General features: G+C 43.1%; 1 protein-coding gene across 1 annotated transcript in view; it reads right to left on the bottom strand.

Moving 5' to 3' along the window:
* UST (uronyl 2-sulfotransferase) overlaps positions 1–26,991 on the bottom strand; it is a 316,888-nt gene that overhangs the window by 169,617 nt on the left and 120,280 nt on the right. Inside the window, exon 2 of the mRNA XM_018053327.1 lies at positions 12,484–12,527. Coding sequence (XP_017908816.1) covers positions 12,484–12,527 — 44 coding nt within the window. The remainder of the gene's footprint in view (positions 1–12,483; positions 12,528–26,991) is intronic.

Below are 26,991 nucleotides of genomic sequence, written 5' to 3'. Positions count from 1 at the left end.
GTAAGGCTGATTTTTTTAACCTTCTAAGCTATTGATTACTCAACTCAAACCAAATACCAAAGCATAAAGTTCTTTATAGCACACACTGAGCTCAGACACCCAGACTTATTCAAAAATATTCAAGTCATTAATTTTCCTATAGTTTGCAGCAATCAACGAAATGAGAGGGTGGAAGGGACACCTTCAAGGTCATGCTCATCAGAGTGAAACTGATTCCTAACTCCCTGCCTCATTCTGTCCTGCTAGTTCTCTCTTTCTCTAAACCTAATATATTTATCATGAGTCATTAAACACAAACCTATTACCCAGTGCAATTGGTTCTTCCATAAAATGGAAAGCAGCTTTGCTTTTGTCATTTTTTAAAAGGACATTGGATAAAGTCAGGTGTGAACACAGAAAACGATATGGGCTTTAGGAAAAGTTAAATGGCCAGGGGATGGTGGAAGGCCTTGCTTGGAGTGCTGAATAAGCCCAGGGAATAAACGAAGGGATAACAACAGGACCTCAAATTTTTTCAAGTTAGGAGATGGCATCTGGCATGCCAACTGACATTTAATTAACTGCTTTCAAAAATCCAAATAAAACAGGGTTGGGGGTTGGGAGTGAGGCTTACTCTACCTTACAGCAAAGTGAGCTACTAGAATTTTGAAAGTCTGTATAAAGGAAAGACCGATAGTATTAAGGACCCAGTACTGGCAGCTTTCCTGTGTCTGGCATCATGCTGAGTGCTTTCCATTTGTCACATTTAAGCCTCACAGTTCAAAGAGGTGGCACATATACACAGTGGAGTATTACTCAGCCATTAAAAAGAATACACTTGAATCAGTTCTAACAAGGTGGATGAAACTGGAGCCAATTATACAGAGTGAGTAAGCCAGAAAGAAAAACACCAATACAGTATACTAATGCATATATATGGAATTTAGAAAGGTGGTAACGATAATCCTGTATGCGAGACAGCAAAAGAGACACAGATGTATAGAACAGTCTTTTCGACTCTGTGGGAGAGGGAGAGGGTGGGATGATTTGGGAGAATGGCATTGAAACATATATAATATCATATAAGAAACGAATCACCAGTCTAGGTTCGATGCAGGATACAGGATGCTTGGGGCTGGTGCATTGGGATGACCCAGAGAGATGGTATGGGGAGGGAGGTGGGAAGGGGGTTCAGGATTGGGAACACGTGTACACCCGTGGCGGATTCATGTTGATGTATGGCAAAACCAATAAAGTATTGTAAAGTTAAAAAAAAAAATAATAAAAATAAATAAATAAATAAATAAATAAAACAAAGAGGTGGATATATTACAACTATTTTCTTTTAGAAATAGAAAATGGAAGTTTAAAGAGGTAAAGTACTTCTTGTAGGGTAACTGGTTACATAGACAGAATTTGAACCGAGGTCCAATGGCAAAATCCATGTTCCTCCTCCTAGTCACCAAGAGTGAATATGAAAGTCAGAATGAGGACTGGTAAGTTGAAATAGTAATGTGTTTTGAACATACGAGGTGGGTACACTGGGTATATTGGGCACAGATGTATTATTTGTCTCTCTAATATTTTGTGTTTGTTTGGAATATTTCATCATATAAGAATGACTCTCTAAATACTTCATTGTTCTTGCCTTAGATAATAATAAAAAGATATAAGCTTCAGGGAGAAAGCCAATTTTTTTTTTTCCTGACAGAAATCCAGATAATGTGGGTCTTTGATCACATCTGACACTACAGCAGGCTGAAATGGGGGCCTTCTTCTCAAGAGCCAAAGCTTCAGGAACTGTGGACACGGAAGCAGGCATTCAAGGCAGGCCCAGCACACAGCCGTTTTGTGCCAGAGAGGTGTGTGCCTCTTGCAGACTTCACAGACAGAGGAAAACAAGGTGGATGGCCATGCCTACATCCTAAAAAAACAGTTTTGAGGTTTTAGAGGAAAGAAACAAGAAATTGCTTTTCCTCTTGAATCTCAGCTCTACTATTTCAAGTAAAAATTGATTGTGACCAAATGTACATGAACATCAAGGTTAGCAATCCTGTCCTCAGGGAAAAGGGGCGTTTGGGATGCAGAAATCCTCTCTAAGTTGATGGATGCTTGGCCAAGACACCTGCAAGTAACTGTATTCTCAGTATCTTTCGGAAGTCGCTCACCTACTATGATTACTAAATATGTGGGTTTTCCTTCATAGGATCCAAGCAAGGAATGGAAAACATAATTTCTTCACTAGAGAACATTACAACGTCTTCTTTCAGCAAATATATCTCTAATTTTAAAGGAGATATTGAAAGGGCAAAACCAAACCAAAACAAATACGCAGTTTATCTTCCTAATTGGATTGTTGCTGATGTCCTTTTCAGAGAAAAATATAGAATGTATAAAAAGTATAAAATGATTTTTGAGTATTAAAAAACACAATTTGAGCAATAGATAAAAGTTTCAAATGAAAGAAATTGTGAAGAATATTGGGGATAATAAAATAGCAAAAGACAAAAGAATTATAAAGAAAAAGAAATTACCAAGAAAAGTGAAGCTGGATAGTTAGGAAAAAAGTGAATGTTGAAAAAAATTGGAAAGTGCACTTAAATTATCCCAATGATAGATTTCTAAGGATAGTTTCAATGCTTATTAACTCAAACCAAATAATGCCTAACAGGGTATATAATACAATGCTATCCTTGTAATTGAAGGTATAAAACTCAGTCCATTTGAATTACTTTCTAGGACTGCCATAACAGAGTATCACAAATTGGGTAGCTTAATGCAAAACAAGTCCATTATCTCACAGTTCAGGAGGCCAGAAGTTGGAAATCAAGGTGTCAGTAGGGCTAACTTCTTTTTGAGGCTCAGAGGGGAGTGTGTTCCATGTCTCTCTCCTGGATTCTGGTGGTTGCTAGTAATCCTTGGTGTTACTTGACTCCAATCTTTGCCTCCATCATCACATGGCCTTCTTCCTGTTGGTCTGTCTCTATGTCCAAATTTCCTTCTTCTCATAAGGACATCAGGCATATGGTATTTGTTGCTGTTCATTCACTCAGTCATGTCCAACTCTTTGCAACCCCATAGACCCCAGCCCACCAGGCTTCCTGTCCTTCACTATCTCCTGGAGTTTTCTCAAACTCATGTCCATTGAGTCAATGATGTCATCCCCAATCATCTCATCTTCTGTCACCCCCTTCTCCTGCCCTCAATTTTTCCCAGCATCAGGGTCTTTTCCAAAGAGTCAGCTCTTCGCATCAGGTGGCCAAAGGACTGGAGTTTCAGCTTCAGCATCAGTCCCTCCAGTGAATATTCAGGGTTGATTTCCTTTGGGATTGACTGGTTTGATCTTCTTGTTGTTCAAGAGTCTTCTCCAGTACCACAGTTCAAAAGTACCAGTTCTTTTGACTCTCAGCTTTCTTTATGGTCCAACTTTCATATTCATACATGACTACTGGAAAAACCATAACTTTGGCTATATGGGCCTTTGTCAGCAAAGTGATGTCTCAGCTTTTAAATACACTGTCTAGGTTTGTCATAGCTTTTAGGGCCCAGTATGACCTCATCTTAATGTTATGACATCTGCGAAGAGACTATTTCCAAAGAAGACTGAATTCCCAGATTCCTGTAGTTTGGACTACACCATGTCTTTTGAGGGACACAGGTCAATTCAGAACTGAATTTGTCACTCTTCACTCTTTTCCTCCTAGATAACTTTTTCCTACAATACAATTATGTCAATGTGGTCTCCATCTCCTTGGATGTCATTTTTCACTCCTTCCTGTTAAAGCCAAGCTCCTCAACACAGTTCATAACTCAATTTTCCACACACCACTCCTCAAATCCCAGTAGCGAGGCCCATTCCCCCTCACCCTGTCTGTACCAGACTCTTTGACTTGGTTTGTTCTTCCTACTCCATTTTCAGGGCTCCCACTTGGAGGGAAGGTCAGGTAGAACCTCCTGGATTCATCCTTATCATAGCACCTAGCCACCTACTTAATGTATTTGATTGGGTCTGTGTGCTAACCTGTCTTTCCCACTAGAGTCTAAACCTGTTGAGGGCAGGGACTGTGCCTTCTGCAGCCTTATGGCCTCAGCACCTAGCTGAGTCCAACACAAATCTGGTGCACAGTACACGCCTGAATGAGTGAATGGGTGTCTGCACAGGATCATTTAGACTAATGAATACATCCACCACAGAACCATGTGCTATCATAGTCTTCAGTTCCTTGAAATCTTAAGACACAACTAGATTAGATTAGTGAAGTCGTTCTGTCATGTCCGACTCTTTGTGACCCCATGGACTGTGGCCTGCCAGGCTCCTCCATCCATGGGATTTTCCAGGCAAGAATACTGGCGTGGGTTGCCATTTCCTTCTCCAGGAGATCTTCCTGACCCAGGGATTGAACCCAGGTCTCCTGCACTGTAGGCAGACACTTTACCGTCTGAGCCACCAGGGAAGTCCTTATAATATGGCAGGGGATTATCTTCAGTTTTTGTCATGTCTCCCAGATTCCCAGGACAAAGTAGTCATTCATTAATTAATTGATACTAAAGGGAAACCCTGATGCTGGGAAAGATTGAAGGCAGGAGGTGAAGGGGACAACAGAAGACAAGATGGTTGGATGGCATCACTGACTCAATGGACATGAGTTTGCACAAACTCCAGAAGATAGTGAAGGACAGGGAAGCCTGGCATGCTGCAGCCCATAAGGTCACAAAGAGTCAGACATGACTGCACAACTGAACAACAATAAAGGGGAAATTAGGGCTTCCCGGGTGGCCTTAGTGGTAAAGAATCCACTTGCCAATGCAGGAGATGCAAGAGATGAGGGTTTCATCACTGGGTGGGGAAGATCCCCCAGAGTAGGAAGTGGCAACCCACTCTAGTATTCTTGCCTGGAAGATTCTATGGACAGAGGAGCCTGGTGAGGTACAGTCCATAGGGTCACAAAGAGTTGGTCACAATGACTGAGTGACTGAGCACACAAAGGGAAATTAGTTTCTGGCGGGGGAGTGGGTAAGAAGAACTAACCTTCATTGAGCAACTGTTCATTGCCAGATATGGCACCCCACTCCAGTACTCTTGCCTGGAAAATCCCATGGACAGAGGAGCCTGGTGGGCTGCAGTCCATGGGGTCGCTGAGGGTCACACACGACTGAGAGACTTCACTTTCCACTTTCATGCATTGGAGAAGGAAATGTCAACCACTCCAGTGTTCTTGCCTGGAGAATCCCAGGGACGGGGGAGCCTGGTGGGCTGCTGTCTATGGGGTCGCACAGAGTCGGACATGACTGAAGCGACTTAGTAGTAGCATTAGTAGTAGTAGATACTGCTAAGTGCAAATAAATGCCACCTCAATTAATACTACCACTTCTTATTCATTTGGAGATTTTATAGCATAACAAATTGTAAACCCTTTTCTAATGAAGCCATTTAAAAATAGAATCTCAAATACTAAATTAGGTAGCATATTACTTTACATACAAAAATAACATATATGCATTATATGTCAGAATACTTTTGTATACAAATGCAGGTGTCAGTAATCTATCTTAAGTCTCAATAAACATCAGGATTCCCTGGAATCAGTTTTAGTGTTTTAGGTTTGGGGATTTTTTTTTTTTTTGAGCAGTTCTAACTTCTTGTATGGATTAATATTTCTTGATTTTAGTTCTTTCTTAGAGATGTTCCAAAGAAAATATACATTTTGTTAAAAAAATAAAGAGAATAAAACTCACCCAACCTTGCAATTATCATATAATAGGACCATATAATGTAATTATAATTAGATAATAATAATATATAGTATGTAATATAATGTAATTACCATATAATAGGATCTGCTAGCCTCTTTTAAAAATTTAAGACCCATTATGGAGTCTCAAATGATTTTTCTCCTTATATCTTGAAACATTTTGCTAGTTCATCATCCTAAAACAATTACCAACCAATTATGCATCAATTATTCCCAAGTATGCTTTAAAAAGACTTAAGTAATAGAAAAAAATGGAAGATGATGGAATAGCTTAGAACTACACTGCTGTTCTGGAGAAGGCAATGGCACCCCACTCCAGTACTCTTGCCTGGAAAATCCCATGGACGGAGGAACCTGGTGGGCTGCAGTCCATGGGGTCGCTAAGAGTCGGCCACGACTGAGTGACTTCACTTTTACTTCTCACTTTCATGCACTGGAGAAGGAAATGGCAACCCACTCCAGTGTTCTTGCCTGGAGAATCCCAGGGACGGGGGAGCCTGGTGGGCTGCCATCTATGGGGTCGCACAGAGTCGGACACGACTGAAGCGACTTAGCAGCAGCAGCACACTGCTGTTCAGTGATGATTGAAATGTTTTATTCTGTGTTGTTCACTACTGTAGTACTAACTGCACATGGCTACAAAGAATGTGATATGTGACTAAGGCAACTGAAGAAATGAATGTTTATTGTTTGAATTTTAATTAATTTAAATGGCTATATGAACCTAAGGGCTCCTGTACTGAACACTGCAGGCTTAGAACGATTCATTAAAGAAAATAACTTGTCGCTATTGCATCACTCTTCATATTTTATTTTGCTGCCTAAAGTGTTGCGTCATCTTTACGAAAGGTTTAGCAGAAGACTGGAAACACCATCTTTGAGGTTTGTTTTTAATATTCATTGAATAGAGTGGAGAATTCGGAATGTTTCCTTCTCACCTCTGATGACAAAGAGAAGGAAATCGATGGTTGGAGAGGTTTCCCAGGCATTAAAAAAATCAGAAAAGAATGCTCAGAGTCAGAGCTCAGCACTCAAGACCCTGAAAATGCTGATGAAATTCAATTGATCATGAAAGTGAAACCTCAGACCATGAGTCTTCAGACGATGACATTAATTCTTTCAAGCTAAAATGTCTATGAGGGAACAACATATTTCTAAGGACGAAAAGAAACTATGGTATTCCCATGCACTTGGTCGTCGAGGGTACGGACTTCATCAAACAATACTTGGGCTTTCCTGGTGGCTCGGACGGTAAAGAATCTGCCTGCAAGGCAGGAGGCCCAGGTTCGACCCCTGAGTTGGGAAGATCCCCTGGAGAAAGGAATGGCAACCCGCTCTACTATTCTTGCCTGGAGAATTCCATGGACAGAAGAGCCTGGTGGGCTACAGCCCACGAGGTTGCAAAGAGTCAGACATGACTGAGCAACTAACACACAAACAATATTTTGTAATAAGAACCTGGACCATCCTGAGGGGAGTTTGAGGGAGAATGGATACAAGTATACGTATGGCTGAGTCCCTTTGCTACTCACCTGAAATTACTACAACATCGTTAATCAACTATTGCTATTGCTAAGTCACTTCAGTTGTGTCCGACTCTGTGCAACCCCATAGATGGCAGCCCACCAGGCTCCCCCATCCCTGGGATTCTCCAGGCAAGAACACTGGAGTGGGTTGCCATTTCCTTCTCCAATGCATGAAAGCGAAAGGTGAAAGTGAAGTCACTCAGTCATGTCTGACTTAGCGACCCCATGGACTGCAGCCTACCAGGCTCCTCCGTCCGTGGGATTTTCCAGGCAAGAGTACTAGAGTGAGGCGCCATTGTACCCCAATACAAAATAAAAGGCTTTAAAAAAAAAACCTAGACCATCTCATTTTGCTAAATGAACATAGGACAGTCTTTTTTCACCTTTTATAATGTCTGTATATCAACATTTACTCTATATACAGTATATAAATGAGCAAATGTTAATGGTGGGTATGTATACAATGGTGATTGGAAGGGAAAGAAGAAAAATATTCACTGGATTCATATTTTTAAAAGTTCCATTGGACCCAATAGTAAATGGTGATGACTATTTTTCTGGTATACTGAGAATTAAAGCTTGTTTATTGTATTAGCTAAAATGCCAGAGAACTTATATATAATAAAAGGGTAAACCTTCAGAAATAAGGTCAAAAATTACTGTCTTTATATTAAATTAGTCATCTTGGAATGGTTAAAAGTGAACCCTAGAGCTACAGACACAGTCCTGGGCTGGAGTCACAAGTCCAATACTTAGTGTATCCCTCTGGCAAGTTTTTCAGCCTCCCTAAGATCCAGTTCCCTCATCTGCAAAATAAGGATTAAATAACTACTTCTTCTTCAGAGCTTTTTAAAGATTTTTTTCTCTAATGTGGACTATTTAAGTCTTTTCTTGAATTGGTTACAATATTGGTTCTGTTTTATGGTTTGGTTTTGTGGCCACGAGGCACGTGGAATCTTAGCTCCCAATCAGGGATCGAACCCACAACCTCTGCATTGGAAGGTGAAGTCTTAACCACTAAACCACCAGGGAAGTCCCCTCTATAGATTTCTTTCTAATATTTTATTTATTTATTTATTCTTGGTTGTGCTGAGTCTCTTTGCTGTAAGGGTTTTTCTAGTTGGGGCAAGTGGGCGCTACTCTCTGGGTGCAGTATGAGGGCTCCTCATTGCCGTGGCTTCTCCTGTTGCAGAGCATGGCTCTAGGACACACAGGCTATGGTAGCTGTGGCACGTGGGCTCAGGAGTTGTGGTTCCAGGCTCGAGAGCACAGGCCCAGTAGTTGCGGCACCCAGGCTTAGCTGCTCCGTAGCATATGGGATCTTCCCAACTCACGGATCACACCTGCATCTCCTGCATTCGGCAGGTGGATTCTTTACCATGGAGCCGCCAGGGAAGCCTGTAAGTTTTATAGAGACTAAACTTCCGTGCAAAGTGCTTAGCAGAGTGCTTGGCACATAAGAAATGATAGACATCAGTGATGGATAGAGATTTTATTTTTCTTGAGTTGCTTAGATCAGCTCTCCTTATCTATTCGATTTGGGAGCCCAATGTATGTGAAATAATATCTGTGTCCTTTTTGCTACCTCCAGAATTTATCACTGCCAATGCCAGCAGCTCACAACACCTTTGGCGGGGTTGGTGGGGTAGAGGTGGTGGCATTCCGCCAGCCCTACCCAATTTTTAGACTGAGCAAGCATCACTTCAATGAACTCAAATTTATGCAAAAAATAAGGAAATGAGTTAAAATACCTCCTAAAAATCTCACCATCCGGACTAAACATCTTTATTCTCCCAGGCTTCTCTCTGTGTACACACAGACGTATGCATACAAGTTTTAAGACGTGGGATCACACTACACTGTTGTGTCACCCCTGTTTTTGTACTCAAAAGTATCTTTCTAGTTCATTCAACAGAAACCTCCCTGTTCAGTCTCAGTAGGGCTCTAACCTTCAACCACTAAATTCTGTGTACACACAAAGTGGTTGTAAAAAGCAGTCGACAAAAGAAAACATTAACATCTGCCTTTGAATAATGACTTAGATCAAAAACTGGGAGGTTAAAGCGGATTTGAAAAACAAGTAAAAGTCAGAGGCATTTGGTTCTTTTCTATGAAAAAACTGGAGAGAATGAAGCCCTGGGCCCTGGATGAGCCATGTGGCACACACCCCAATTCCTAAATGGTAATTACTTGTGGAATGCGAAACTTGTGGAACTAAACTTGCAATAAAATGAGAACTCGCCTGTAAACCTCAGTCCATTTTCAGGGTTTCAAAGTCCTACTTTATCTAGATCACAGCTCTTTTAGTCTTGGCATCAAAAAGTTATTTCTGAGTGCTAAACAAATATGAAAACTGTGGATCTGGACTCAGTCGTGCTTCCTACTGCCAGACTGGGGGTTCACTCTGGAGGCCACACGTGTGTGAGTCCTTATTCCCTGATACCACTGTGTCCCTGAATACACCAGTGGTCTGCAGACTTAAACTACCTAGGCCTCACCTTGGGGGACACTCAAGGGACCCTTATCTGAAACTCTGACCTCATCACTTCTGGGGTTCATTTCCACACTGCCAGAGGTAATAAGCATGGATGAAAAGATGTTAATGTACCAATATTATTTTTACTCATTTTTATTTTTTCGGCTACTGCTTAGAAAGTGAAGAGGGGTTTTGCTACTCCACTCCTAGATAATGAAAATACAGTTATAGTGAAAGAATCTGTATTATATAATCACTGCTGTATTACCTATAATCTCTGCTGGCTGAAAGAGATCATACTCACAGTTTTAAAACTTGAGTGGAGTTTATAAGACTGGATTTATTCTGAAAATGACCTAAAATGGTCTGATATGACCTGTGCATCATGGTTAAGTCTTGGTTGGGAGACAGAAGAGAGAGGGGTGAAGATTAGTAGGAAGTGGAGAATGCAGAGCCAAGGAAAGTGCTATGGGATCAAGGGGCGAGAGCCCAGCAAATATAGAATCCAGGCACCACCAGACTAGCAAAGAAGTAGGCAAGATGGCCAACTTGGCAAGAGCAAGGCCCCTAGACAGGCTAAAGGAATAGTTCCAGGTGAGTCACCAAGGACTGAGCTCCAGGAGGTAAGTTTATGGGAAGTGGGCCTGGGTCTTCTGACCAAGTAAAATCCTGTTTATCAGACCTGGAACCCAAAGTAACGGCCTGACATGCCCCACATGCTGAGTCACCTAGCCCCTTTCCCTGCAAAGCAGAGGGAGTTGGGGGTGGGGAGGGCTTACTTGGCCCAACTTAGGAGAGAAACACAGCTAAGAGGTAAAGGAACATAGCAGGCTGTCCACATCATCCTTCCCCACACCCACTTATTTTCCCTCTGGGATAGGTTATTGACCAAGAAAATATGTTTTCACCACAAGAAAGGTTACAATGGTGAGTCATCATTATTAATTAATAGCTTTTATGCAAGAAGCCATGCCACTCTCTCTAGGCTATTGGCAGTAAAAACAACAAGAGCCGATTTTCTTGATATTCATGGTTTGAGAGCAGTGGATCTCAAACGTGGTCCCCAGACGTGCAGTATTCACCATCGCTCAGGAGCTGGTTAAAGATGCAAATTCTCCCATCCCACCCTGGACCTACTGCATCAGACACTTAGGGGTCTGGGCCTGGAAATCCGTGTTTTAACAAGCCTCCAGGAAATCTTGATGCAAGCTAAAGTTTGAGAATACTGGCCGAGTGGAAAGAACCTGGGATGGGAGCCAGGAGACCTAATTCAGATTCCAGCTCTGGATCCCGCGGTCCAGTTTAGTGAAAATTAATGAACAGTCAGGATGTGCTTCTCCGTGCATTGAGGCTAAACCCAAGGATGTGAGGATACTGAGATGAGCTAGATGCACTCCTCATCCTCAGATGGTGTCTAATCCGCTATATTCCTTTGTTTCTACAGGGTAGGAACTGCCTTGTCATTGTTCTTGTTTTGTTTCATATCTGTATTCCTAGTGCCTGCAGCATCACAGGCATTCAGCACATATGCAGTGGACCAAGTGATACACCATTCACCACTATGATAAATATCACTGTACCATTCATCAACAATCTTAATGCTATTCCAGTCTAGTTAACACTAGCTACCGTTTATTTAACACTTATCACATGCTAGGGGCTGAGGGCTTGTCATATATCAACTCACTCAGTCCTTTTAGATGCCCTGACTGTGGGTCATATTTTTAACCCACTTTGCACATCAAAAAAATTAAAGCTTGACATATCAAGTTATCTGTTCGATGTCATATGCTCTATCTAGAGTTCTACCAACTCCAGAAATACCTTATTCCAAAGCTTGTGGTCTTAAACATGGTAGAGTTATTCTTTAGAACCCATAAATTCAAAACTAGTTTTAAGCCTCTAAGGTGAGTGCTTGATTTTCTCACTATGTACTTACAACTGCACTTTGGTGACATCACCTTAAGTGATCAAAGAACATCTCCTTTTCAGTAGATTTTTCTCCTTTTTCAGTAGATTAATATTTGGTTTTCACTGAGGTTACGAAAGTAGATAGTTGTGGGGAACTACACTTCACTGGATAGTTCTGACCCTTATAAATCATGCCAATATTGCTTCTAAAAGCAGAAGTGCTTGTGCCAGCCAGGCCAGGCCAGCCTTGAAAGGACACTGGCGGAGAAGGCTGGCTCCAGGGGACTGAACCCTGAGTGGAGTAGCCCAGGTAAGCCAGGCCAAGGAGGAAGGGGCAGGCATGAGTCTGGCCCAAGGCCTGAAGGCGTGAGGGGGCTGGGTTGTGGACTCCACATCATGGGCCAGCAAGGATACAGAGGCACAGGAGGCAGCAACCAGGAGAAACAGCCAGAAGTCCTAACTCAGCCCTGAGGCTCCCCTGCCTGGGACAGCGACAGCTACTGATGAAATAAACATTGCCTCCTGCTCCCTCAGGGGACACTCAAGGGACCTTTATCTGGAACCCTGGCCTCATCAATTCTGGGATTCATTGCCATCCTGCTAGAAGTAAGAAACATGGGTGAAAAGATGTTAACATACCAATATTATTTTTACCCATTTTTATATTCTTTGCATGCTTCCTTTTTCTACTCACTATTAATCAAAGATGAACTTGACACCCATACCTACTACCTTCTTATGAACAACTCCGGGCCAAGAGGGATGTGGCTGGGGTTGTTGGAGGCTATAGGTACTGAGAGAAGGAAAAGGGGTTTTATAGCATAAGCAAAGATCTTACCTTACTAGGAGGTGGTCCATGGTCATCCAAGTAAGTGGAATTTCCTAGAAAAAAAAAAAGAAGAAAAAGTTGATGACTTAATAGTTTTCAACCCCAAATGAATTGAGTGCAAAGTCATGGAAAATAAGTCTTTTAGTTATATTCCTATTCAGACAACAGTACCAAAGGAAAATGGGTAATTAATCTCCAATTTGGTGACATTTTGCTGATACTACCAGGCTTGATTAATAGCTTCAGCAGCTATAAACGTTCTACCAACCACGGTGTGTATGCACACAGACAAGGACCATTATTCCCCACCCAATATCTGCTAGGTTTACTTTAGGCCAGTGGTTCTCCAGCTTCAACACGCATCAGAACTACCTGCAGAGGCTGCTAACACTCGGACTGCCCGATCCCACTCTCAGAGTTCTGATTCAGTGCCCATGCGCATGCTAAGTCGCTTTAGTCGTGTACAACTCTTTGTGACCCTATGGACTGTAGCCTGCCAGGCTCCTCTGTCCATGGGATTCTCCAGCCAAGAATACTGGAGTGGGCTGCCATGCCTTCCTCCAGGCGATCTTCCCAACTGAGGGATCAAACCCACGTCTCTTATGTCTCCTGCACTAGCAGGCAGGTTCTTTACCCCTAGCATCACAGTAGCTCTGAGAATCTGCATTGCTACCAAGCTCCCACGTGATGCTGCTGTCCGGAAACCACACCTGGAGAACCGCTGCATTGTTTCTCTACTTTGTCTTGATTATCAATTTCCCTTCATCTTCTCAGTCTAACTTGCTTCCGAAGCTTGATTTGTCTTCACTAATAGCCACTTAGTGGTATGTGTGTGTTTTCAGAGTGTGTGGTTATTGTTTCCTGAGGGATAAAGACTCAGGGGTTTTCTGATAGGAACTAAAGCTTACTGAATTCCTTCTGGGTAGCAAGTACTCTACTAAGTGTTTTAAAGGTATTCATTCACTTAATTCAAACATCAGAGGTGGGTTAGAATGATCCCCAATTACTGAGAAGAGAACAGAGGCCTGGAGAAACCCAGCAACTTGCTCACAGACCCACAGCTGTTAAGCTGCAGATAGGAAGGGAGACTGGTTTTTCCAGAAGGTACTTGGCACCTGCTTTTCTGAAGAGCCCACCTGGAGTGTTGCTGTCTCCTGCTTTTGCACAGCCTGGGCACCACCAGTGCCACCAGCTGGCACCCTGTTTGATTGTGTAGGGGAGCCGGTGATGTGGTGAGTTTAGCGGGAAAGTGAAGATAACCAGACTTTCTAACAGAGCAAAATGCAGGAAATATTCAAAATGCCAGGAGACTTACAGAAGACAGTAGATTAGGGAATCAGGTCAATAAAAGGTGCTTTTTTCAGGAGATGGCAAAAAGAACTTAAAAAGTAAGAATAAAAAGGAGGAGCAGAGTTTAAGCTAGGGACAGCTCAAGTGGGGAAACTTATCTAAACGTAATAAATAAGTGCTGTTTGGCTTATAGATGTTTTTTCCCTTTCTGAGGCATTATCCAACCCCTGTTTCTTCCTAGTCTTCTGATTTACTATCTACGTGATGTGTACAATGACTGTAATCTAACTGGCTGTTTGTATAAGAAGGACAGTGGGGTCAAATTTTCATGTATATGACACTCACACACAAACACCTGGAATACTTGTGATTGGGTTACTTTCAGGAAACTTTGAAATGTGAACAGGATTCATAATTTGCTAGATCTTAATTATTGTGCAGCACTCCATGGGGAACATACTTGAGCAGGAAGTTGATCTCTATATATAGATATATATATGACTTAGGAAAGAAGATGTGCAGAAAAGAATACAGAGAAATGGTTGCCTAAGTCTAGCAACATACTCAGAGGGACTCCACCCTAAGTGGTCAGGATGGCCACAGAGGGTCCCGCCTGCTCATCGTGTAAACGTGTTTTCCCCAGGAGGAATGTGAGGAATCCCAACACATTCCAGCATCTTCTCCAGGTGTTCATCCCAGGAATCAAAGGGAGCCCAACCGCTAAACGCTTCTAAAATATGGGAAGTCTCCGTAAAAACCAAAGTGCCCAGGAACTCCTGAAATGAATGAGTTCAATGCCTGACTAGTACCTTGGATTCCAGACATGTGTATCCACTGATTCTTTAGCACCTCAGCCTGGATGCCTATGGGCATCTCACATCTCTCCGTCCAAACAAAACTCTTTTTATTGATGAGCTAAGTCCATTAGTCATCTGTTGACTTGGCCGGGTCAGGTCTCAGCTGTGGTTCGCAGACTCCCTTGCATCATGCGGGATCTTTGTTGCGGGCACAGGCTCCCTAGTAGTGGCGCAGGGGCTCAGTAGTTGCAGCACTTGGGCTGAGATACTCGCCTGCATGTGAGATCTTAGTTCTCTGATCAGGGTTCAAACCCAAGTCCCTGCACTGCAAGGTGGATTCTTAACCACTGAATCAGCAGGGAAGTACCAACAGAACCCTTTATTTGCTTCTATTAGGTCCCCCAAATCGCTATTTCTCCTGTCGTCTATATCAGGCTACACAACACATTCCTTCCAAGACAGGCTTCAAAGCCTTTGTCAGCTTTGATCCATCTCTTTCCCTTCTCCCATCCATACCAACCCATTTGCAAGCCCTGTTGGCTCAGCTTTCAAAATATTACTTAAGTCAGACCACTTCTCACCAACCCCTCTGGGCCACCAGAGAGGGACGAGCCTTCTCTTCATTGATTGTCAGTTTTCTCCCTGACCACACAGCAACCAGAGGGATCTTTTATTACTCTGGCCATGTTAGCCCTCTGCTTAAAATCTGTTTCTCTAAGAACAAAATAATCAATTCCGTACCATGGTCTCTAACCCTACATGACTCAGGCCCTGTCTCCTGCCACACTTGCCACCAGGACAACAGCCTTTGCTCTGCTCCAGGATGCAGGAATCTGTTGTCAGCTAGGGACCTTTTGAATTGGCTCTTTCCTCTACCAGAAAAAGCTCTTGTCCACCCCCTTTGCTCAGGTCAAATGTCCCTGCTTTGTCAGCTCCTTCTTCTTTCCCTCCCTCCCTCCCTCATCATAAGACATCACTTCTTTCTACATAAACAAATGACCAGGGCTGACCAGGGCTGGCACTGAACCATGGACCTCATTGTTCCCACCGCCAGCGGCCCCCCGAGCTTCCATCTACACCTACACTCCTGTGCTTTATTAGAACACAGAGGTTCCAAGGGCCATGCACGTGTAACAGAGGTATGGAAAAGGAAATGAAGAGCTACACAAATAAAAAACATCTCTTTAGCTGGAGACAGCAAGTTTTTATCCTCCTAGGGTGTAAGTGTTATTATTTTTTGGTGTTTAAGGTAGAGCTTTTCATCCTAGGATCTTACACTTTCAGAGCGCAAAATAAACGAGATTCTCAGGATTTTCAAACCTGAAGTTGGTAACTTGTGGGCTGTGGAGATCAAAGGATGAGGGCTGTAACCAAGCGCTTCCCTGAACAGGCTCCCAGGCATCAAAGAGGCTTCTTGCTGCTCTGTCTTAGAGAGGATTCTATGGAGGGTGTCAAGTGGTGGAGAAGGGAGGGCAGACCCCAGCCCTGGGGCCTCTGAGCTTAGAACTCACAATACAAATCAAAAGAAAAGGTGAGCAAGACAGACGAGAGTCTGGGGTCAGGACAGAGGACAAAAGCTTACCAGTCACCCATCTCCACTGCCCTGTGAATGCCTACTGTTGATATCCCAGTCTCCAATCCATGTAATCTTTGGGGTCCTGTAGGGGTGTATCATTTCATTTCTTCCCAGAAACTAACCCACACTTTCAGAGCTCTGATTTCAGCCTCCTTTTTGGGTCTTAAGCCCTTCCTCTGGGGATCAAGGATTACAGTATGTGGTCAAGTTAGGGAAAGAAAGAAAGGTATACACCCCACATGGTTCCACTCCTATTATCAGTCAAACTTTCAGAAGGACCTATCTCCAAACTGCCAAGAAATCGCATACTCAGGCTGGCATGTAGATAAATCTCTTACAGAAAGCCAAGCTTAGGGAGTCTGCTCAGGGGGCGGAGGAAGCAGGGTGGTACTGACAGGAAGCAACACTTCAGTCCTCTGAACTCTATTTGCTGGTCTATGTCCATAAAGATGGCCCAGTGCGGAGGAACTGACACTTTTGAACTGTGGTGTTGGAGAAGACTCTTGAGAATTCCTTGGACAGTAAGGAGACCAAAGCCTAAAGGAAGACTCTTGAGAATTCCTTGGACAGTAAGGAGACCAAAGCCTAAAGGAAGTCAACCCTAAATGTTCATTGGAAGGACTGATGTTGAAGCTGAAACTCCAATACTCTGGGCCACTTGATGTGAAGAGCCGACTCATTGGCAAAGACCCTGATGCTGGGAAAGGTTGAAGGCAAAAGGAGAAGGAGGTGGCAGATGATGAGATGGTTAGATAGCATTGCTAACTCAACGGACACGAATTTGAGCAAATTCAGGAGATAGTGAAGGACAGGGAAGCCTGGCATGCTGCAGTCCATGGGGTCGCAAAGAGCGGGGCGTGACTTAGCAACTGGACAACAACAGTCCTAACGCTGATAGTGGTTTTGTGGCTCTATATGTGGGTTAAAACTGATCTAGCTATATACCAAAACCACTGACAACAAACTATTGGTGGTTTCATGGTTTCAGAAATGCCCTCACTAGAACAAGTGATCTCAGACTTTCGGACCAGCTAAGTGAGAACACATTCTACATCTCACCCTGCTACCTGGCTTTTCCTGGTGGAGACCTCCCAGCAAGACTGTTGGTATTGTTAATATAAATGAAAGACCACGGTGTATTATGTGCAAAGGTGTTAAGTCCAAATACCTGGGAGTTACTGTAGGTGCACTTACTAGAACAATGTTATGAGAAACCAGATACAGTGCACCTAGATGAGCAGGTTAAGTCTAAGAATATCTCCAAAAGGGGCATTCCACTCTGAATAAACTGCTCTACCTCCTCAAAGTTTTCCATATACACATCTATAGAAACAAAATAAGCGTACAGTTCACTGTAAGGCGTACATGAGGGTAAGCTCATTCTATGAAAATCCCTAGAACAAAACTTGTACATACGAAGCACCAAGTAAGCTGCAGCAGTGTAAGACCCCTCACCACCTCTCCATCCTCCCACTTAGTGGTCTTCAACCCCCAGTGCACATTCCGCTGCAATAGTGTTTAAGGAATATTGATGCCAGGCACCATCCTTAACTATTCCAACTTAATTGTTTGGGGACAAGTCATTTGGCAATTGGTATTTTCAAGTTCTTCGTATAATTCTAATATCTGGGCTAGGATTGAGAATCACTGAGCTACAAAACAGAAATTAGAGTTCTTAATTCAGGCTGAATCTCATTTTCAGAAATAAAAGGTCAAAGATCTTATTCAGGGAGATCTTAATCATGGGTCCCCTCTATCATTTCTGGGGAGAGATTCTACAACATGTGCGCATGCTCAGTCGCTCATTGTGTCTGACTCTTTGCGACCCCATGGATTGTAGCCCACCAGGCTGCACTATCCATGGAATTCTCCCGGTAAGAATAGTAGAGTGGGTGGCATTGCCTTCTTCAGGGGATCTTCCTGACCCAGGGATTGAACCTGAGTCTCCTGCATTGGCAAGTGGATTCTTTACCACTGAGCCACCTGGGAAGCAGCATACAATATGAATTTCATGCCAAAGGAGAACCCAGAGGGAGGGCAGATGATCACAGGAGGGCCGACCAGGCAGTTCCAGTTAGCTCCAGCTCCAGGGGGCCAGGTGGGCTCACGGGCTGCCTGCAAGTCGGCTGGCACATGGCATCTCTGGGCACAGAGGTTACCCTTTAAACCACATGGGTTGCCCCCAGACCTTTCTGGGACTCCACAAATCTTCCAAAGAATAATCTTCTGAGCTTATACTTTCAGAATATATTTGTTCCTGCACAGATATGTTCCTATTCACCTGTATCATTCTGCTGACCCTCCTGTTTCACAGTAGAAAGGGAGATAAATGCATAATCCTCTTTCTGCCTGGAGCATCCCCAGACTGCACTCGACTTAAACTAACAGAGCCGTTTCATCAGTCCTAGAGACACTAATGCTTGATCCCTACACACGCTTTAAGGGCCCACAAAGATCTGGAAAGAAAATGCTTCTGGAAAATCTGAAGGAAAGACACTGGTCCCATTGAGGCTACCTGTCTTTCCAGGCTGGGGTCCTGGAGTGGAGCGGAGGTGAGGGGACCTGGCCGACACAGAGAAGCTCTCTGTCACACCCACGTGAACCCAACGGAGACCACCACAGCCAGACAGAGAAACTGCCAGAAGCACCGACATTGAAGGACTATTGAACAGAATTGTCAATGTGCCCTCTGCTTTAAATAGCAACAGTCACTCCTATGTAACAGGGAGAATGGAGAGGAGCCCCAGGGGAATTGTTTAATAGATTCAGGAAGACGCTGCTAATAGAAGCGACTGTCACTGGTAACAGGAACAGAAGCCCCGGGATGGCCAAGGAAGTTAGGAAGTCCTGCAGGCACCAGGACACAGAGACCTGGGTTCAAATGTCAAGTCCTACTCCTTACTGACAGAAGGACCTTGGGAATAACGCTCAATTTCCCTGAGGATTAATGTCCCCATTTGCAACTGAGGACAGAATCAGTTCAGTTCAGTCGCTCAGTCGTGTCCAACTCTTTGCGACCCCATGAATCGCAGCATGCCAGGCCTCCCTGTCCATCACCAACTCCCGGAGTTCACTCAGACTCACGCCCATCGAGTCTGTGATGCCATCCAGCCATCTCATCCTCCGTCATCCCCTTCTCCTCCTGCCCACAATCCCTCCCAGCGTCAGAGTCTTTTCCAATGAGTCAACTCTTCACATGAAGTGGCCAAAGTACTGGAGCTTCAGCTTTAGCATCATTCCTTCCAAAGAAATCCCAGGGCTGATCTCCTTCAGAATGGACTGGTTGGATCTTCTTGCAGTCCAAGGGACTCTCAAGAGTCTTCTCCAACACGACACTTCAAAAGCATCAATTCTTCAGCGCTCAGCCTTCTTCACAGTCCAACTCTCACATCCATACATGACCACTGGAAAAACAATAGCCTTGACTAGACGGACCTAAGTCGGCAAAGTAATGTCTCTGCTTTTGAATATGCTATCTAGGTTGGTCATAACTTTTCTTCCAAGGAGTAAGCGGTCTTTTAATTTTATGGCTGCAATCACCATCTGCAGTGATTTTGGAGCCCCCCAAAATAAAGTTTGACACTGTTTCTACTGTTTCCCCATCTATTTCCCATGAAGTGATTGGACCAGATGCCATGATCTTTATTTGCTGAATATTGAGCTTTAAGCCAACTTTTTCGCTCTCCTCTTTCACTCTCATCAAGAGGCTTTTTAGTTCCTCTTCACTTTATGCCATAAGGGTGGTGTCATCTGCATATCTGAGGTGATTGATATTTCTCCCGGTGATCTTGATTCCAGCTTGTGTTTCTTCCAGTCCAGCGTTTCTCATGATGTACTCTGCATATAAGTTACATAAGCAGGGTGACAATATACAGCCTTGGCGCACTCCTTTTCCTATTTGGAACCAGTCTGTTGTTCCATGTCCAGTTCGAACTGTTGCTTCCTGACCTGCATACAGATTTCTCAAGAGGCAGGTTAGGTGGTCTGGTATTCCCATCTCTTTCAGAATTTTCCACAGTTTCTTATGATCCACATAGTCAAAGGCTTTGGCATAGTCAATAAAGCAGAAATAGATGTTTTTCTGGAACTCTCTTGCTTTTTCCATGATCCAGCGGATGTTGGCAATTTGATCTCTGGTTCCTCTGCCTTTTCTAAAACCAGCTTGAACATCAGGAAGTTCACGGTTCATGTATTGCTGAAGCCTGGCTTGGAGAATTTTGAGCATTACTTTACTAGCATGTGAGATGAGTGCAATTGTGCAGTAGTTTGAGCATTCTCTGGCATTGCCTTTCTTTGGGATTGGAATGAAAACTGACCTTTTCCAGTCCTGTGGTCACTGCTGAGTTTTCCAAATTTGCTGGCATATTGAGTGCAGCACTTCCACAGCATCATCTTTCAGGATTTGAAACAGCTCAATTGGAATTCCATCACCTCCATTAGCTTTGTTCACAGTGATGCTTTCTAAGGCCCACTTGATTTCACATTCCAAGATGTCTGGCTCTAGATTAGTGATCACATCATCATGATTATCTGGGTCGTGAGGACAGAATAGTCCCTAAGTAATAGGGTTTTATGATAGAGAAACAAGATGTGTATAAAGCATTAAGCATAGTGCCTTCCTGGCACCCAGTAAGTGTTCAGCGAATGGTAGCCACTTCCTTATCTTCTATTAACCAATTGTATCATTCATATTCAAGCTTATAATATTATTTATTATTGACAAAAGCAAAGAGAATCCTCGGCCAAGGGAGTAGCTTATCCTATCAAGAACGAACATTATTATAAAATATGTGCTCAGTTGTGTCTGACTCTTTTGACTTCAACTATAGCCCGCCAGGCTCCTCTTGTCCATAGAATTTTTCAGGCAAGAATATTGGAGTGGGTTGCCGTTTTCCCCCTCCAGGTGATCTTCCCAACCCAGGGATCGAACCTGGTCTCTTGCGTCTCCTGAATTGGCAAACAGCTTTTTTACCACTAGTTACTATTTGATATTTTCTATTACTTTTCAACACTGGCTTGATATGTTCTCTGAAATATACAAAAATTAATTCCCAACTGTTTGAAGTACCTTTAGTAATGTGCAAATGAACTTAGAGAACCTTCAGGGGATGTAATTTATTCTTGACTCTAAGTCTTGCATTAGCAGATCTATTTTTGTCTGAATTGGTCCCTGAAGAATAAAACTGTTTAAATTCGAATTCCTCTTATAGAAACCATAACATGCATTAGTGTCAATGTAAAAAAAAGCCGCCTCTACATAGTGTCAATTTTGTTCAAACACCAGTGATTCTTTTCAGAGTCTTTCTTCCAGGGACCCTTTTAAAACCATTATCATAAGCAACTGAAATCCTTTCTTCTTTTATTTAGACATGGGCATTTCTCACAGGGTTTTGGTTACCTATAGCACAATCACATGGCTTCATCACCCCCCTAGGATCTGGGCCTCTGATAAGATACAGTAATGAAAGAGTCGAGGTGGAAGGCAGTGCTGCAGCCCCAGCTCAGTCCTTGCCAAAAAATTATGCTAATGCCACACTTTCCACCGTTAACCAGGGGTTACATTTCCCTAAGAGGCAGCTGTCAGCACGCACCAGCCGTGGTTAACAATGAGGAGTTTGTGTGCTCAGTAATAGTCTCCAATAGCTCCATTTCTTATAATTAACACAGTCCCAAAGACCCTGTAATGGAGGAACATTGCTTGCACAACTTTATTTAAGCTCTAATAAAATTATTTTCCACTAAATTAAAACAAATGGCTTTATTAACTAAGAATACTTCAATACATTTACAAAAATATTAAATACCTTTTTAAAAAATCCTGAGTGTTCACCCCAACCAGTTAACAAAGCAAAAAAAAATCCTACAAATACCTTCTTAAGCTTAAATGATAAAAATGAGCATTCCAGACAGACCCTGAAAAAAAATACAAATTGTTATCAGTTATGATTTAGAAAGTGGCTTTCATTTCTAATTAATTTTAAAAGCAAATGAATGCTTTCCTCTGTGTATTCCAGGCTCAAAATCATGGCCTTGTTTTTTAATACATCAAATCTACTGCCTTGTTTATCCCCCCATTAAATCTTAATATACATTATAGGATGTCAAGGGTACCTTTGTAGAAGGAAATTACTTTTGGAATCAAATGATCAGTGTAGTATTGTGATAATAACTACCTAAATACAAATAAAAATTATTGCTGAATTAGCTCAGGGATTCATCATAATTGTATTATATGATCTTATGGAGGCAGGAATAAAGTATAAGAGAGAGATGGAATCATTTAGGTTTCTGTTTCATTCCATTAGATCTTCCTCCCAAAGTAATTACTACAGTCAGCTGATTCCACCTCGGTGACTGTAACACACCCAGTGGGAGAGCAGCCCAGCCCTGCGTACTCCAAGGCTCTAATCAGAGTCAGATAATCTTCTTCCAGGACCTAGCCACCATGAGGATGGACACTTTCCATCATACAATTACCACATAAAGAAACCCTAAAGAATGTGGTGGAAGATGAGCAGGACAAAGACAACAAAGAAACTACCCTGGGAGACACAGAACAAGGCCAAAAAAATCTGTACCTTTCATATCATCATTGATGGTTCACATCAGCGCTGACTGGGGTCTGTGCTAAGCACTCAAAAGACTCATACCACTTTGTTCCTATGACAACCTCTGAGGCAAGAACCACTGTCAGACCCGTTTTACAGCAGACAACACTGAGGCGGGGGAGGTGAAGTAGCCTGCACCGCCTCCAACAGCTCATCAGCGGGTGCTCCTGGGTCTCAGTGCGGCTGCCTGATTCTGAAGCTCTTTTGCTCACCACACACTCCCTACCTGACTCAGAGATTCCAGTCTGGGAGACCCAGGTACTCTGAAATACTGGCCTGTTAGCTCTCAGGGCATCTCAGGCTGATTAGTCTTGGGCTTCTCAGGGATGGAATGGACTGGAGAGGATGGAGTTGCTCATGTTTCCGAGCAACTTGCAGGCAGGACACTCACAAATTCATCCATCAAACACTTAATCAAGTGCTTACTTTATGCCAAGCACTATGCGTAGTGATACAGGCCTGAGTAAAAAGATATGAACCCTGCCTGTCTTAGTTCAGGCCTGCTATAATAAATTACTACAGACTGGATGGCTTAAACAACAAATATTTATCTCTGACAGTTCTGGAGGCTAGAAGTTTAAGATCAGGGTCCTCATGGTCCAGGGTTCCTCCTGACTTGCAGATGGCTGTGTTTCCTGCTGTGGCCTCAGGTGGTGGAGAGACAGGTCTCTGGTCGTTTCCTCTTCAAATTAAGGTACTACTCCCATCATGGGGGCCCCATCTTTATGACCTCATCTAAACCTGATTACCACATGAAATCCCCATCTCCGAATGCATCAAATTAGGGGCAGGGCTTCAATTTGTATATAATATGTATGAGTGAGTGAATTCGCTCAGTTGTGTCCGACTCTTTGCGACCCGATGGACTGTAGCCTACCAGGCTCCTCCATCCATGGGATTTTCCAGGCAAGAATACTGGAGTGGGTTGCCATTTCCTTCTCCAGAAGATCTTTCTGACCCAGGGATTGAACCCAGGTCTCCCACATTGTAGGCAGAAGCTTTACTGTCTGAGCCACCAGGGAAGTCTGTACGCTGCTGCTGCTGCCAAGTCTTGTCAGTCGTGTCCAACTCTGTGTGACCCCATAGACAGCAGCCCAACAGGCTCCTCTGTCCCTGGGATTCTCCAGGCAAGAACACTGGAGTGGGTTGCCATTTTCTTCTCCAATGCATGAAAGTGAAAAGTGAAAGTGAAGTCGCTCAGTCATGTCCGACTCTTAGCGACCCCATGGACTGCATCCTACCAGGCTCCTCTGTCCATAGGATTTTCCAGGCAAGAGTACTGGAGTGGGTTGCCATTAGGAGTATATAAATGTATAGGGCTTCAATATGTATAGGAGCATATAAACAGTCCATAGCACTGGCCCTCTGAAGTCTGCAATAAAAATGAATGACAGACATTAAACAAATGATTACAAAATAAGTCTTCAATTGTTTGTGATGACTCCTGTAAGGGGTGAAGCACAGGGCAGAATGAGAAGGAACAACAGTTTCCTTAACTCAAGGAAGAAAAGGAGTGCAGTCAAAGAGGGCGATGAATCTAAGGGTGTTTCATGACCTTGAAATAAAGATCAGAAGACAAAGTCTCATTTAAGAAGCAGAAGGAACTTTGTGCAAAGATTCCAAGGGCTTTGGGGCACATCTGAAAAGACCTTCTTTTTCAGCACCTCCCACCCCCATCCACCCTAGGAGGTCGGCAGGACAGAGTGGGGGTCCCTTTCCACAGAGAAGACCTGAGCCAAAAGATGCATGTATAGAGGTTTCAGAGCTGGACTTGAAGTTGGGTTCAAGCTCAAAGGAATTCCAGTCCATACTACCTTAGGGCTCTATGCAGTAGGACAGAGGGCAGATGGGAGTTTTCTGCAACTGCTGTGTGTGCAAAAATGGCATCACTCTGAGCCTAGAGGAAGGTGAAACCCAGAATCTAGATGGAAGGACTCTGTGAAGACTAGGTAGGGAAACACCAAGGGAAAGTCATCAGTGGGCCTTGGTGATGTCCTACGAATAACTCTTGCTGAGTGACAAACCACTACTTTGTTAGAGGTTGGTGTCAACACATACATATTTTTTAATGGATTAAAAAAATTCATTGCTAGTTCGGTCTTCTGCTTGATGGGCTCCTGAGCCATGGCCTGAGGCCACTGGTAAATGAGAATCTGTGTCCTCTATATTCTAAATGAAACAGTCATATGTTTGACAGCGAATTACTCATCACTTACCAATTCTTTTCATGCTGCAGGGAAATGAGTATGAAAGAGCACTCTACAGGGTGTTTCAAATAAAGCACACTACAATGATATGCACACAAACGAGATAGTCGAAGAGTGCTCATAAGTGCTGATGCTGATTTAGAAAGCATGTGGATGAAATGGCTTTCATGGGGACATCGGTCTTACACAGATGTTGTAGTGCAGACTGAACTATCCCATCTGGGATTATACTTTCATATCAACTTTCGAGTAACACAAGGAAGAGATCATAGTTTCCTGTTTATTAGGTCTTCAAATGTAACAGAGGATTTTTAATAGAGCAGCAGGAACCACTGAAGTCATTCAGAGCAGTAATCCTCACAAAATTAACTAGCAATCAAACGCATGAGCCTGGCGGTCTCTATTTAAAAAGGGTGAGTTCCAGTAAGTTCAGCATCGCTCCCTTTTCTATCATCTCTCTAGTTCTATTTTGTATCAGATTTAATAGGATTTAGGCGAGATTTTGTGGTTGATAGAACTATAATATTGGAAGATAAAAAAGGATTTGCATACCTCTATATATTACTCTGTAGGCCCATATAAACACTCCTCCCCACAAAAACAAATAAGTGCCTAAAAACCAGATATTCTTTGCCAAAGATGAGCCAAAGTACCGAATACAGGAGAAAGAATGTGGGGTTTTGAAGCACATCAATCCGAGGCGGCAATCTACACCCTGAATGTGACCTTGAGCTAGGTCTTGAAGTTTCTGGGTTTTACTTTCCCCACAGGAAAAGCAGGAAGAATAAACCTCGTCTTATAGGACTGGGGGGATCAGAGTTACATTTACAAACTGCGTGGCATGCATACAATAAAGAGTAGCACCATGATTATATTTAAAACAGAGTCAATTTCAAGATGTGACACGTTAAAAAAAAAATCCGTTACACATGTAGGTAATCACATACATAAACATCAGACCAGCACTGAAATATGCATCTCTCATTATGCACTGGGATGGTCTGTCGCTGTCTTCCTACACAATTCCCAGGATTTACGATGGGAGGTTATATCTGGGCATGAACAAAATGTAATTTTTAAAAACCTGGCAGAATTTGGCTATGCATATGCCTGTATTATTATTCTGAAAGACAGAGTGTTCTGGAGGTCATAAATACTCTCCAGCACACAGTAGATCGGTTTCTTTTCTAATAAAGTTAATCCTATCTTTCAACAAAATGAGTTGGGGAAGGGTGCTTTCTTACACCCAGAAAGAGGAGTCTTTCTTAAAAAGCCTGTTTGCCTTGAATTCATCATAGATCTGGAAATATGAATAGTCTTTCAAAATTACAGTGAGTCACTTGCTTTTCTGAACCATTGAAGGATTGAGGCTGAGGGTTGAGGCTGATGCAGAGCTTGGGAGCAAAGACTAGCATGAGTTCTGCTGGAAGAAAACTGGAGTTCATCTTTATAGTAAAACAAACACCTAGTTTCCTGGTTTTCATGCTCATGAATTTGAAATATACACAAGCCTACTCAATATCTATTTGCTTATTAGAGAATACTTCTTAATAAAAAAGTTTTCCCCAACAGCACAAAACATCAGTCAAATGAATTCAAGCCCACCCAAAGTAACTTGATTGTCATGGTGCAAAGGGAAACTCAGCTGATCGAGACAGAACTTCCAGTCTAAGGAGTTGTCGAAAGTGGAATGGGGCCTCAGGGTAGCATCCTCCCAGAGGCAGGGCTGAAGCCATGATAGGCAAGACCCCTTCGCTGGGTGGCGGGAGATGCATGGTGACCTCTCAATCTTCCTTCCAACTCTCAGATTCCCTGAAGATCGCTGAGTGCCTGCTCAGTCACTCAGTCGGGTCCAACTCTTTGTGACTCCATGGACTGTAGCCCGCCAGGCTCCTCTGTTCATGGGATTTTCTAGGCAAGAAGACTTGAGTGGGTTGCCATGCCCTCCTCCAGGGGATCTTCTGAACCCAGGCATCAAATATGCATCTCTGGCATCTCCAGCATTGGCTGGCGGATTCTTTACCACCGAACCCCCTAGT

The sequence above is a fragment of the Capra hircus genome, chromosome 9 (assembly GCF_001704415.2).
Source record: "Capra hircus breed San Clemente chromosome 9, ASM170441v1, whole genome shotgun sequence".
NCBI lineage: Eukaryota > Metazoa > Chordata > Mammalia > Artiodactyla > Bovidae > Capra > Capra hircus.
Note: the sequence above shows the minus strand (reverse complement) of the source record. Positions and strands in the feature narration are given on the sequence as shown.